Source organism: Monomorium pharaonis, chromosome 9 (assembly GCF_013373865.1).
Source record: "Monomorium pharaonis isolate MP-MQ-018 chromosome 9, ASM1337386v2, whole genome shotgun sequence".
NCBI lineage: Eukaryota > Metazoa > Arthropoda > Insecta > Hymenoptera > Formicidae > Monomorium > Monomorium pharaonis.
In genome coordinates, this window is record NC_050475.1 from 2,107,087 (window position 1) to 2,119,878 (window position 12,792).

At 46.1% G+C, this 12,792-nt stretch overlaps 2 protein-coding genes across 2 annotated transcripts; both read left to right on the forward strand.

Moving 5' to 3' along the window:
- The first annotated feature begins 36 nt into the window (after positions 1 to 36).
- LOC105829097 (tubulin beta chain) lies at positions 37 to 3,456 on the forward strand. The gene is made up of 5 exons (XM_012667750.3): positions 37 to 586; positions 848 to 1,312; positions 1,802 to 2,106; positions 2,517 to 2,814; positions 3,107 to 3,456. Exons 1-5 carry the CDS (start codon positions 530 to 532, stop codon positions 3,323 to 3,325), a joined length of 1,344 nt encoding a protein of 447 aa, XP_012523204.1. The 5' UTR covers positions 37 to 529; the 3' UTR covers positions 3,326 to 3,456.
- Positions 3,457 to 8,392: 4,936 nt separating this feature from the next.
- LOC105830375 (cuticle protein 64) lies at positions 8,393 to 10,457 on the forward strand. The gene is made up of 3 exons (XM_012669661.3): positions 8,393 to 8,549; positions 9,466 to 9,648; positions 10,024 to 10,457. Exons 1-3 carry the CDS (start codon positions 8,538 to 8,540, stop codon positions 10,309 to 10,311), a joined length of 483 nt encoding a protein of 160 aa, XP_012525115.1. The 5' UTR covers positions 8,393 to 8,537; the 3' UTR covers positions 10,312 to 10,457.
- The last annotated feature ends 2,335 nt before the right edge of the window (positions 10,458 to 12,792 follow it).

Genomic DNA, 12,792 nt, shown 5'->3' on the forward strand with positions numbered 1-12,792 from the left:
AATGTGCTCTATAAGACGTTAGAATTATTAAGATCTTTCTCTAAAACCTACTGAAGCGTACAAATTCCTTTTCGACAACCCCGTAATACCGACGAACAATACGGGCAGATACGCGGCGCAAGTCTTTTGTTCATCAGCGTTACATTCAATTGTTCCGAAACAGAAGCGGAGCCCGAGATTCCTCTCCTCGCGTTGTGTATCCATGGGAACGCGAGTTTGACTCAAGCCAAATTACCCGAGTTACGGTTCTTAGGGTTAGGGATTTCGCCGGAATTATTACGAGTCTCGTCGCGTCGGAGATCTTTCGCGCACTCGACTTTATCCCCCTGGTACGTCCTCGTGTCTTCTCCCGTGTCTTCTTCCTCCAGGAATACGTAAGCGTTACGCATTTCCAAGGTAACGAAAACAGACGACGGCGACGAGTTTTGATTTCGTCGTCTCGCCGCACTCGCCGAGGGTTCGCGTGTCGTCAAGCGAAGAAGAAGAAGAGGAGAATTTGCAGATTCGCGCGAAGTTAAGCTAAGCGAACATGCGCGAGATAGTGCATCTTCAGGCCGGCCAGTGCGGCAATCAGATTGGAGCCAAGGTACGCGGTTTCATTCCTTCAACTAATTCGCATAGATACAAGTCCGATTCAATGTAAACGTCACTCGAGCATTTCCAAAAGTAAAATAAACATTAATATATATAATAATTTTTCCAATTGAAACCGGAGATCAAGATCCACGTGTAATCTCGAAACACGTACGCGAAAATAAAGTTCGCGATCGAGTTCCTCGCGAAATGTTTATTTTCTCGCGAAATAAGAGAGAGAGAGAAAGAGAGAAATATTTTGTTGCGACAACAGTTTTGGGAGGTGATCTCGGACGAGCATGGGATCGATCCTACGGGCACGTACCACGGCGACTCTGATCTGCAGCTGGAGCGAATAAACGTTTACTACAACGAAGCGACAGGCGGTAAATATGTGCCGCGTGCGATTCTGGTCGATCTGGAGCCCGGGACGATGGACGCGGTCCGCTCGGGACCGTTCGGCCAGATATTCCGGCCCGACAACTTCGTGTTCGGACAGAGCGGCGCCGGTAACAACTGGGCCAAGGGCCACTACACCGAGGGCGCCGAGCTCGTCGACTCCGTCCTGGACGTCGTGCGCAAGGAGGCCGAGAGCTGCGACTGCCTCCAGGGATTCCAGCTCACGCACTCGCTGGGCGGAGGCACCGGTGCCGGCATGGGCACTCTCCTCATCTCCAAGATACGCGAGGAATATCCCGATAGAATCATGATGACCTTCAGCGTGGTACCCTCGCCGAAGGTACATTTGTCAACCTTGATTTTAATTTCAGTCATCTTTTCTTGAAATTGAAAAACCTGTCTTTTTCAATTCCACGGACGCGCGTCTAGTTTTCAAAGAAATGATTTACATGTGGGCTGTCTATAGACATTCACGGGCGCGAAATCTCCATTGACGGTCGGGAACAATGCGCGAGATCGAATCTTCGCTCGTCAAGAGTTACGTTTTGAATTTCCACGTGTATCGGGAATGATCCGCGGGACGTATTTCGCTCTGCGGCGCGACGCAGCGAAAGTCTCCGATGCGCTTGGGATAAGGTACAATGGACGCGAGACAAAGCGCCCGCCAGGAACCGACCTTTTGTCCTTAATAGGACAATACCGCGCGCGTAGCTCGCGTACAATGCTCGCGCATATTCTCTTCTCGTTTGTGCATATACGTTTATACGCGATACGCGAGATGCCATATACGCTTGCACGTCAGCGTGTCTCTGTCTCTTCCTCCCCGAAGGTATCGGACACCGTGGTCGAGCCCTACAACTGCACCCTCTCGGTGCACCAGCTGGTGGAGAACACGGACGAGTCGTATTGCATAGACAACGAGGCGCTCTATGACATTTGCTTCCGGACCCTCAAGCTGACCACGCCGACCTACGGCGACCTCAATCATCTCGTCAGCGCGACCCTCAGCGGCGTCACCACTTGCCTGAGATTCCCCGGCCAGCTTAACGCCGACCTGAGGAAGCTCGCCGTCAACATGGTCCCCTTCCCACGATTGCACTTCTTCATCCCCGGCTTCGCCCCTCTGACCTCTAGGTCTCGAATTTCTCGCGAGCAAAACTAATTGAATTAAAGAGAGCTGATTAATCGGTCAGCGTTATTAGAACTGACGTTACATCGCTAATTTTTCTAAATTTTATAAATTATGCCGTAGAATCAATGTACTATATTGAAATTAATTAGACAGTGAAAAATTTGATTTTGGTGTTATACTTATAATTATGTCACTACTACCTTTCAGCGATAATTTTCGTCTCTCAATTTGAATCACTGGAAGATGATGAATAGTTAATGGCGATCACAGCTATAAGTATAGCACTGCAAATCAATAAGATTTCGCTGATTTAGATTTAGAGAGTAATTAAATAATTAAAGGAAAATTATTGAAACGTAATTTTCTGTGTTCCTCATATACTTTTGATGCGAATTCTAAAATGATATTTCAGAGGTTCGCAACAGTACCGGGCGCTCACGGTGCCGGAGCTCACTCAGCAAATGTTCGACGCGAAAAACATGATGGCCGCATGCGACCCGCGACACGGTAGATACCTGACGGTGGCCGCGGTGTTTCGCGGGAGAATGTCGATGAAAGAGGTGGACGAGCAAATGCTCAACATCCAGAACAAGAACAGCAGCTACTTCGTCGAGTGGATACCGAGCAACGTGAAGACCGCCGTTTGCGACATACCACCGCGAGGCCTGAAAATGTCTGCCACTTTCATCGGCAATTCCACGGCCATTCAGGTTTACTTGATATTTTGCTCGTCGACGTGAAAACAAAGATTATCGATTGAACTTTCAGTTCGTTGGGTCGATTTTGGTCGAAATTCTTCAAACTCACTTTAATCGAAGTTTAACTAACTACGTTCAATAGGAGAATTTGTTTTATATAAAATCTATTAATTAAATTCCATTTAAACTAAATTGTAGAAATTGGAACTGGGCCAAAAGATTATTTGATTCGTTAAGCATATTGCTTAAAAAAGACAAGGATTACTAATTATATATTACTAATTGTATTAAAAATTAAATTCAGGAGCTGTTCAAGAGGGTGTCGGAGCAATTCACGGCGATGTTCCGACGCAAGGCATTCTTGCACTGGTACACGGGCGAAGGGATGGACGACATGGAGTTTACCGAGGCCGAGAGCAACATGAACGATCTTGTGTCCGAGTATCAACAGTACCAGGAGGCGACCGCCGACGAGGAGGGCGAGTTCGACGAGGAAGAGGAGGGCGAGGGCGAGGAGAAGTGAAGATCGTCCCCATCTCCGGAAGATGTTTATCGAGTGCGCGCTACACCTGCCGCTGCCGCCTCCACCTTTCCGCTCTCATCGCTTCTTCCTCTTCTTTACGTAGTTATATCGTCCCACCCTCGTATCCTCTTAGAGTGTAAAATAATATGTAGCCGAGCCACCGTCGGCCGACAGCTTGTTGTTCCTCGTCTTCCGCGTGTCCCCCGTCATCGAAAGTATATTACGTGCACGAAATAAAGAAAAGAAAAAAAAGAGAAATACAAGAAAAAAAGCTCCATTTTCCCGCGTAAGAAGCGCTCGTTTTTCTCGTATCCTCCTCCTCTTCCTCCCCCCCCCCTCTACTTCGCGTCGGCAACAACACGACGAAACGGAACGCTCTCTCGCGCTCTAAAGGTTTCCGGGTAACCTCCGGTCGCTACGGAGATAATGCGAAATGTACGTATCGGGGAAACGTTTCCTGCTTCCTCTCCTTCAAGTAAAACGCGCGCAAGCACCACCACCGACGGCGTTTGCTTACCTTCGGTTGCGTACTTTAGTCGGGCGGGAAGGAGGTGGGAGAGAAGGAGAACGACGTTTTAAACCTTAATTAAAAATTGAAACTGATCTCTTCGCTTTACGCATTTTACGCGCAGCAATATACTCGTATGCAGCATGTTACTTGTTAATTCAGCGTATTTCGTTATATGCCTCGCAATTAAATTCATTACGTTTTTATTCCCCGCTGTATTTCAATTTTAATACGCGCTTAAAATTTCGCGATTAAATTTTATTAATTTCGTTAAATGCCGTTCGTGTGTTTCGTCCTCTCTCTCTTTCTCTCTTTCTCGCGCGGAGTAACGACGCACAAAGTAACGGGTCCGTTTAGCCGGCTAAAAATCACTCGGCGATTTATTTCGGGACACTCTATTCTTTACCAACCGTGTGTGCGCGCGATTCTTTTACAGTTTCCCGACGCCGCGATAACGCGCGCCGTAATAAATCGCGACGGGGCGCGTATCGGGAGGCTCGTACATCACGGTGCCGATTGCCGCACGGAGTGCCGACGTACATTGCACGTTGTCGTACGATCGGCAGCCGTGCCCTCGGTCGCCTTGCAATCGAGAACATTATTGGCAAACAATAATTGCACAATTGCCGAGCCGAGGACTCGTTAAGTGCAGCGTGATGTCACGCATCCCTGAATTCCCCCTTCGAGCGAAAAAATAAGGCGGACGCGAGAAGTGTCAGGCACGTTTTCAGTCAATATTACACATCCATGAAATCCTGGACACGAGAATCCGGGGGGACTTGTCCAGGACGTCTTAAAAAAAAAAAAAAATCAAGAGGGAATACCTGTGAAAAATGTAGTTTGCACAATCCACCTCCTCTCGCGCCGAGCTCCTTCAGCAACATTGTGGTAGGTCACGCTCTTTCCTCTCTCTCTCTCTCTCTCTCTCTCTCTTGCCATTTCTAAAAATAAAAAATTCTTTAGAAATATATTTCTAAGATTTGGAGATAAGCTGCGCGGGGTCGCGCTCGTCCACGTTTACCCATTGCGAGGGCGTTTACGTAACCGCGACTGAGAACGTGCGCGCGAGAGGAGGTCGGACCACTCCTGCGCTCCATACGAGCGCACCGAGTGTGGTGTGGCGGTGGTGTGGTCCACACACGGAATGCTAATGCTAATATTGCAGACGCGTAAACTCGGGATTTAGATCACGGTGTTCCAGTTTCCGTCACCCGCTGGTGTGTTGTTCTCTCCGGCCGCGGTTTCCCGCTCTTCTTCGCTCGGATTCTCGCTAACGACCTCGCTCGCATACGACCTTACATAATTACGTTATACGAGAAAAACAAAGCGGCGAAATGAAACGCGATGCTTAAACGCGGGTCTCCTTATCGCGAAAGAGCCAGGACAAGCGTTTATTGCCGCCTGTCATCGATGCCGATGGCGTAATCAGGGGGACTTATTCGACGGCGGAGCCGCTGACGTTGTCCGATATGCAGAATAGGAACGATAAATAAAAAAAAGCCATGTATCAACGTAAAATGCGCCGGATTCACGGATTAACGGATTTAATGCCTTTCGGCCTTGATGCGAGGTGTCCCACCTATTTCTCGCGTGTTATTTTTTTAAATTTCTCGATCAGTTCGGACCCGAGTTTTTCTCGGCGTAACTATCGCGGCAGGCCATCGCGTTTATCGTGGCTTTCCAATCTTTCAACATATCGCATATCTTCGTAAGTGGGTCGAATTTTTACGAAATAAACTGCGCCCAAAATTAAAAGAATGTACCGTACTGCTGGTTACCTGAGACGTTTAATTCGTGAAAGTAATTCTCTTTCTTCCAATTATCTTAAGTTACCGCTGTCTCAATAGGCCTGCTCCTTTTAGCTAAACTCTTCTCGCGCGATTTGTCATTCCTCCTTTCCTTTCTGTCGTCGGGGAGAAAAAGATGAGCTGTGCGCAACAAGTTCAGGTAAAAAGGACTAAATATCTAACGTTTTCTAATGTCAAGAAAATGTCGACTCGACCGAGGAGAGTTTGCCGTTAAAAAAATTATAATCCTCAGCAAGCGGGACACCCCGTCCGACACAAACCTGCGTATTGCATTGTGCATCGTCACCCGACTCTATGCTCTCTTCGGTAGTCGGTCGTCTTTTAAAAATCGATCGCCCGGAGGCAGGAGACGGCGGAGACCGTTTGTCTCTCGCAGCGACATTTTGCGTTTCACGTAAAGAGAATTCGTGTGTATATATATATATATATATATACAGTACACACGGCACGTCGTAACGTATCTCCTCTTTTGCGATATATCGCGTGTATCGCGCCGATATTTATCTTCGTTAGCCCCAATTCGCGATCGGTCTAGGCGTGCCTCGCGGGCGCACGTAAGGGCGGCAGATACCCCGAGGCGCGCGGGCGAGTTAATCGCATCGTAAACCATTAGGGCTGGTTACAAATGGCCGCGTAACGCGAAAAAGAGGCCAGGGAAAAAACCGGTGGAGGATATATTGCGAATCGCCCGTTTAATTCCGATATAAATGCCGGCTGGCTAAAAAATCAATGGAGAATTATTCGCTCAATGATAAAAAAAAGTCGGTAAGTCTTTGTAAAATTTCTTTGATATACCGAGAAAAAAAAAGTCGGTAATTTGACTAAATTTTTCAACTTGATTAAATTTGAAAACAAAAAAAAAAGAATTAAGTTGAAATATTTAGTTAAATTAATAACTTTTTTCGCGCTGTATACATTTTCAAGAACACAAGTGCAAGCGTAATATTCATATTTTTAAAAAATAATGGAAATTTTTATGGAACGAAAACCTGTTTCAAATTTATAAAAAAAAATACTTATAAATGAAACGTGGACTACGTTCCCGGAAGGCAATCTATTTATATTTGATCTCAAGAACGAAGTTGTTGTTTCCGTCATGAGTTGGCTTACGTCGAAGCTGGAAGCGGAAATAAGCGGTTTAATAAAAATTTCTTAAGGGCGAGAAGTATATGCATATATGCATATATGTATGACGCAGCTTACGTGCACTTTATTAAGAAGGCGACAGTGAATGGTAAAACGTTTATTATGCGGAAATTTTTCACGCTCGCGTTACCGTGGTGTGTTTACCGGCGTTGTATACGAGGTGACGTGTAAGCACGAGTCGCAATAAGGACGAAGATAATCCACCGCCGCGACTGCGGCAAGGCTGCAGGTATACGACATTGAGCGAGGCGGGAGCAAGGAAAGAGTACGCAAAAATTGTTTGTTCCGCCGTTAATGAAGTACGCCGCCTCTCTTTTCTCGGTTCCTATTCTTCTTTTTTTTTCTTCCTTCTTTTTCTTTTGCGCCCGCGATTCGCATTATTATCCCTCTGAGCGAGTGAATTCCATGAATAATCGAGTTGTACAATGTATTGTTATGCTAGTTATGCACAGAGGACGCATTTCCACGGGCTCGTTGCATACGCGAGATGATTCATTTTTCGCTCCGGTGGCGACCGGAAGCGAACGCTCGCGCGTCGACACACCCACTCATTCTCGATCGTCGAGGTATCGAGATTGATGCATAGCGATGTGTGTTTATCAGGAAAAGCGAAGAGAGACTACAAGGATATATTTATGGTATATAAAAATAAATATATAAAAATATAAAATAATAATAATATGTGATAATAATATCGCGACGTGCAATAAAAAGATTACCTAAATTGAATCTTCATTTGATATATGAAAGAGATATATAAAGAAACAGCAGATAAATTTATAACAACGGGGTAAAAAAAGAAAAGGAAAGGATGATGATAATTCATCAGGTAAATTTGTGATAGTATAAGAAGCTAGTATAAATGCTAATGTAAAAAATTGTAATAAGAGAAAACTATGGGTAAAACGTAGGAGGAAAAATATGAGAGAAATATGAGAAAATGCTCTCTGTTTGTGTGTGTGTGTGTGTGTGTATGTATGTGTGTGTGTGTCGTCGTCGTCGTCGTTGTCGGTATCACCACCGCGTGCCACATTCGATCGGTCGAGGTCCCCGTGTTGCTCTGTTCACGCTTCGCGGAGCACAGACAAGATCATAGACGCGCGAATAATTACAGAAAGCGATTGAGAGTGACCGGGGCCGATGACGGTGAAGAGACGAAGAAGAGAGAAAGAGAGAGAGAAGGATACAGACACGAGGAAACCTCTCCCCCTCTCTCTCTCTCCCCTTTCCTCCCTCGGCTCGTGCGCTCGTTCGCGCGAGCGCGTGTGCGCTCAAGGTGGCACGGACGCGCTTTTTCTCACGATGCGAATCGAACGACCGATACTTCTTTTTCTCTCCTTTTTATTCTCTCTTTATCTCCTTTTCTCCCGCTTGGGCCGATAATGGCTTTGTCCTTCGTGCGAACGAACGCGCGCGCGCGACGAGTCATCCGCGGCACCGGCCTAAGGATCTAGGATCTAGGTGAGCAGCGCGTAACGAGCGTCCCGGAGTCCGGGACCCACCCCACTATCGACATGCGGCGAGAATCAGGCAGGCCCCACGCCGCGCCGTTTACCTTTACGAATTCGCCTCGCCCGCGATTGGCAGGGAAAACCTTTTTTTCCGCATCTCTCCCCCTTGGATCTTTGACGTGTGCTGAGCGCGGGCAAAAACAATCCGCCGGGGGATATATAAGTGATCTGACCGGAGTACACGGGATGTAGTCAGTCAGCAGTACCGACGAGAGATCGCAAGTACTTGGAGAGGCAACATGTTTAAGCTGGTAAGTCAAGTACTCGTGGAAACTCTTCTCGCGGGGGGTCTAGAAGATATCTCTCATATGTACGTGACTTTATATAATTATCAGGTTTTTTTTAATTGATTCTTTAATTTTCTTAAGACAGAGACACATCATCGTTCTCAAATTGTGAAAAAATATACTCCATGATATGTCGTCGTCGAAAAACATTTTCGTACTTCAAAAACGACGACATTTGTCCTTTTGCAACTTTGCTTTTATCCGAAGATTAGACTTATCTCAGTACGAAGAGAGAAAGAGAGAGAGAGAGAGAGAGTCGAGGCTCGCAATACCGTGAGAAATGCTCGGACGTAACATTTGCTGTGAACTTTACTTACCGCCGCGGGCACGATTTTATCGCGCTGGAATACGCTTGTTCCATTCATATCACATGATACGCGCTTGAAATCATCCTGGATATGCGTAAATAAAGCTGAAGGCTACGCGCGGCAATGCATACCGCTCGCTTAGAGAAGCTCCGTGCTGTCATTTAGGATAATCTCGCGCAGAAACGTCCATTGTCATAAGCAATCGGCGGCAAAATGCTCTCGCCAGAAACGCGCTGTTTCGAATCTCTCTCACATTCGCACTCGCGTCTTTACCTCTTCTGCGTTTTCAAAGCTATTTTCTGGTTTTTTTTAATTTACTTTTAAAAATCAAAATTCGAGGGGAAACTTTTAATTAAATGCACCGCCCTTGATTCACGTATCTGACACGCACTTTTTGTTCATAAAAAATAGAACGCGTTTCAATTTTACAACTGCGATTCTAGTTTCGCGAGTGTTTCCCGCGTTGCGCGACATATCAATTTTTGCATCAAGTTTCGCCCCGCGAATTGCATCGTAATCAACGTATAAAGATATCAGTTTTAAATCTGAGAAACGTTTTCCTCCTGACGCAGATCGTCCTTCTCGCCACCGTCGCCTACGCGTCCGCCGGCCTCTACTCCGGATACGGAGGACTTTACGGCTACGGCGGCTACGGCTACGGCAGCGGCTACGGCAGCGGCTACGGGTTGGGTCATGGAGTAGCGGCGATCGCACCGTACGCTCCACTTGCGACCAGCTACGCCAATACGTACAAGGTAAAGTAAACTCTCTCAAACGGTCGGGCATGTAACCGGACCCTACGGACACGAGAAGGGAAGGATTATCAGCGTACACCGGCGCGACGTAGCGTCGACAATGGCTGGGGCAGCCAGGGGAAAATTCCGGCTCTACACGCTGTATAATCCATAAACGAGCTCTCGCGCGAAATGAATTCAGTGGAAATAAGGTTTTTGCATTATTATTTCGACGAAATAACGTTCCCGAACGAACGAGGGGGGGAAAAAGAGGAAAGAACGTGGAATAATTACCGAGCACTTTTTAAAGAGAGAATTAACAATTTTAATGAAATTTTATTTTATATATAACTATGTACGAAACAAAATATAAATTCATTCCCGTTTTACGTTCAGGTCGCCGTGGCTCCCGCACCAATCACCAAGGTTGTCGCGCCTGCCATTACGAAATTGGCGTACGCCGCACCTGCCATCACCAAGGTGGCCTACGCCCCGAGTTATTCCGCGCCGGCGATCAGCTACGGCGGCTACGGATACTCAATTCCACCATCGGTCACCTATCTGAACAATTATGGATACGGACATGGTCTTGGAGGTCTTGGATATGGTGGTCTCGGTAGTCTCGGTTACGGCTACGGACTCGGCTACGGTCACGGTTATGGATATGGTGGATACTATCACTGAGAGAGAAGATAGGGTCTCGTGGAATGAACACCGTGCTCGACGAAGCCCGATTGTAAACGGCTGGCGCAGCCTACCCTTTTGCCACAAACACTGTCATCGGCTATGTATATGACTATGTTTATAATATAACATTTTCATCTCTTTTACATCTCCTCTATTTCTTGTAGCCGATTTGAGTCGCCACAAACACGTTTCGGAGATCATCCTAGTCCGTTCCTAAGCTGCGTGTGTATGCGTGTGTCTGTGTGTGAAAAACTTAAAAAAAGTAAGGCATTTTTAGAACAGACTTAAGTTAATCACCTAATAACACTTTTTCTATTCTCGCCCACTGGCGACAATAAGAACTATTCTCTTGCTGCATTTTTAGAATATCTTTCAAGTTACTCGCATCGACATTATGCGCAATACTGAAATTCCTTGGCGTTATCTGATCGTATCGCCTTTAATTTTCATTTTTGCGGTTATTGCGATTTCAACAGTTCGTTTCGCCTCGAGTATCTCTCGAGAGCATCTGCCGATCGGTATCGGGATCTTACGCCCGCAGAGATCCCCGTCACATCTGACCGGGGAGACGATATTGTTAGAGACTTCTATACATTCTGTCTTAGACCATCCATTCATTCGTCCGTCCATCCATTCGTGCATCCAGCGGAGCGTAAGAGCGTTGCGCAAGACGTGAAAAAGGTGTTGAACAGCATGTGCACGAGCGCGAGGAAGAAGCGAGGTTTAAGAGTGGATCAAGGCTAAGGCGAGGCATACCCGCGAACTTTGTTTATCCCCGCGATCGGCTCGTTTTTTTGGTCCTTTTACTTTGACGTAACTTCCATTTCTCAATTTTATATAATAACGGTTTTATGTAACGTGCATTCGCTCCGCATTAAAGTCGCATTTTACCGCCTCAATATTTGATATCGTACATTTTGATAAGCGCCTGATTATCTCGAATATTCTAAAGCCGATAGTTAAAGATTTTATCAAGTTTTCCTCTAATTTCATACAAGTCGATAAAATTATTAGAACGTTATAAGTAGTAAGTAAGTATTAATATATGTATGTCGGATTTATCCAAAACTCTAAATCTTATAAGCTGAATCGAACGCCTGAGACTGAGGTAATAGTCAGTTTATTTTAATTTGTTTGTTATCAATTTCAACGTGTCAAGGATAACAATTTTCCGTCTTAATGGAAGCAAGATCGGATGATTAAATTAATGTTGAATGTGCGCGCAAATTGTTGCAAAGAGCGATCCGGCTTCTTTAAAGTCAACGTCTCCGTTCAAGGTAGATCGAAAAAGGAGATACACAGATGAATTATGCGTTCTCATTTCACATGAATTTAATTTGCACGTCACGAATACAAAATACAAAATGCCCCAGAACCCGTCCTGTGTCAATCATTGTCATTTCATTATATTTAATTTACTCGCAGTGCTACAAACTTTTTTTAAATATATATAAACCGGGCCTTGAGCCTCAAATTAAAATTCTGTCGAGAGTTAAAGTTAATCGCGAGGAACGTGATTTCGTTGTCCGTTAGGCCACCCGACGCTCGCAATTTTGCGAGAAGCGCGCGTTTTATTTCTCACGCGTCGATTATTCGAAAATTATTAGCATTTCAATATTCCCTCGAGAGAGTGGAAAATGGACTTCAAATTAGTCGGAGAATTTGCGGTCGTTGCATAAAGGGCCATTCAGGTTTGCGTGCGCAACCTGTGTATTAATCGACTGCGCGCCGCTGCAGCAGTGCTTCTCTCGTTCACTCCTCGTCATGTCCGCGCGTGAGAGAGCGCACGGTGGCGAAATTGCTGAAATATTACGACGTCACGGGGCAAGCTGTCCGAGCCGCGGACAGTCGCTCATTCATTTATTTACTTTCCCACTTATCGTTGCACGCGATCGTGCTCCAGATTTATTGGAGCAGGGTCGTCGCCTCACGGACTCAACCCATGCCCATACGGGACGCGACGACGGTTAGTTTTCGTGCGTCGCGTCGCCGTCAAGAATTGCGAACCACGCCGTTCCTCAAGGAGAAAACTCCGCTCCGGAAAATGGATTTTTCCACCTCCCGCTACGTGACGACCGTAGAAAAGACGAACATGTGTGCGCCGATCGCGACCGTGCTCCATTTTCCGCGGCGGTGATGAAGCCGGTCGGAAGTCGCGAAGAAACTTCCTTACTTGTCGCGATACTAATCAATCTCAATTAAACGGTTGGCTGCTAGTACACGGAATCGGGTGGAACGCTATTATATCGCGAGAACGGGATATTAAGGGGGAAAAAAAAAAAGAGCGCGATCAAATCTGACGTTTACGTTTCCGTAATTGCGGCTGTAATTACGCAATAAAAAGCGAACGTCACAATTAAAAGATAAGCAAACAGTTCAGCTGCGTAAAAATATCACGTGAATCTCCTTTTTTTTCAGCCAGTATTTCGAAAATGCGCGTTTCAAAACGCGCGTCGAGATCGTAGCTGTCCGTTGCAA

What these genes read in the sequence shown, in the direction of transcription:
- LOC105829097 (XM_012667750.3), top strand. Translation starts at nt 530, where the DNA reads ATGCGCGAGATAGTGCATCTTCAGGCCGGCCAGTGCGGCAATCAGATT. An exon ending in GCAATCAGATTGGAGCCAAG is followed by an intron (nt 587 to 847) that starts GTACGCGGTTTC and finishes TTGCGACAACAG; the next exon opens with TTTTGGGAGGTGATCTCGGA. An exon ending in GCGTGGTACCCTCGCCGAAG is followed by an intron (nt 1,313 to 1,801) that starts GTACATTTGTCA and finishes TCCTCCCCGAAG; the next exon opens with GTATCGGACACCGTGGTCGA.
- LOC105830375 (XM_012669661.3), top strand. An exon ending in GCTACGCCAATACGTACAAG is followed by an intron (nt 9,649 to 10,023) that starts GTAAAGTAAACT and finishes TTTTACGTTCAG; the next exon opens with GTCGCCGTGGCTCCCGCACC.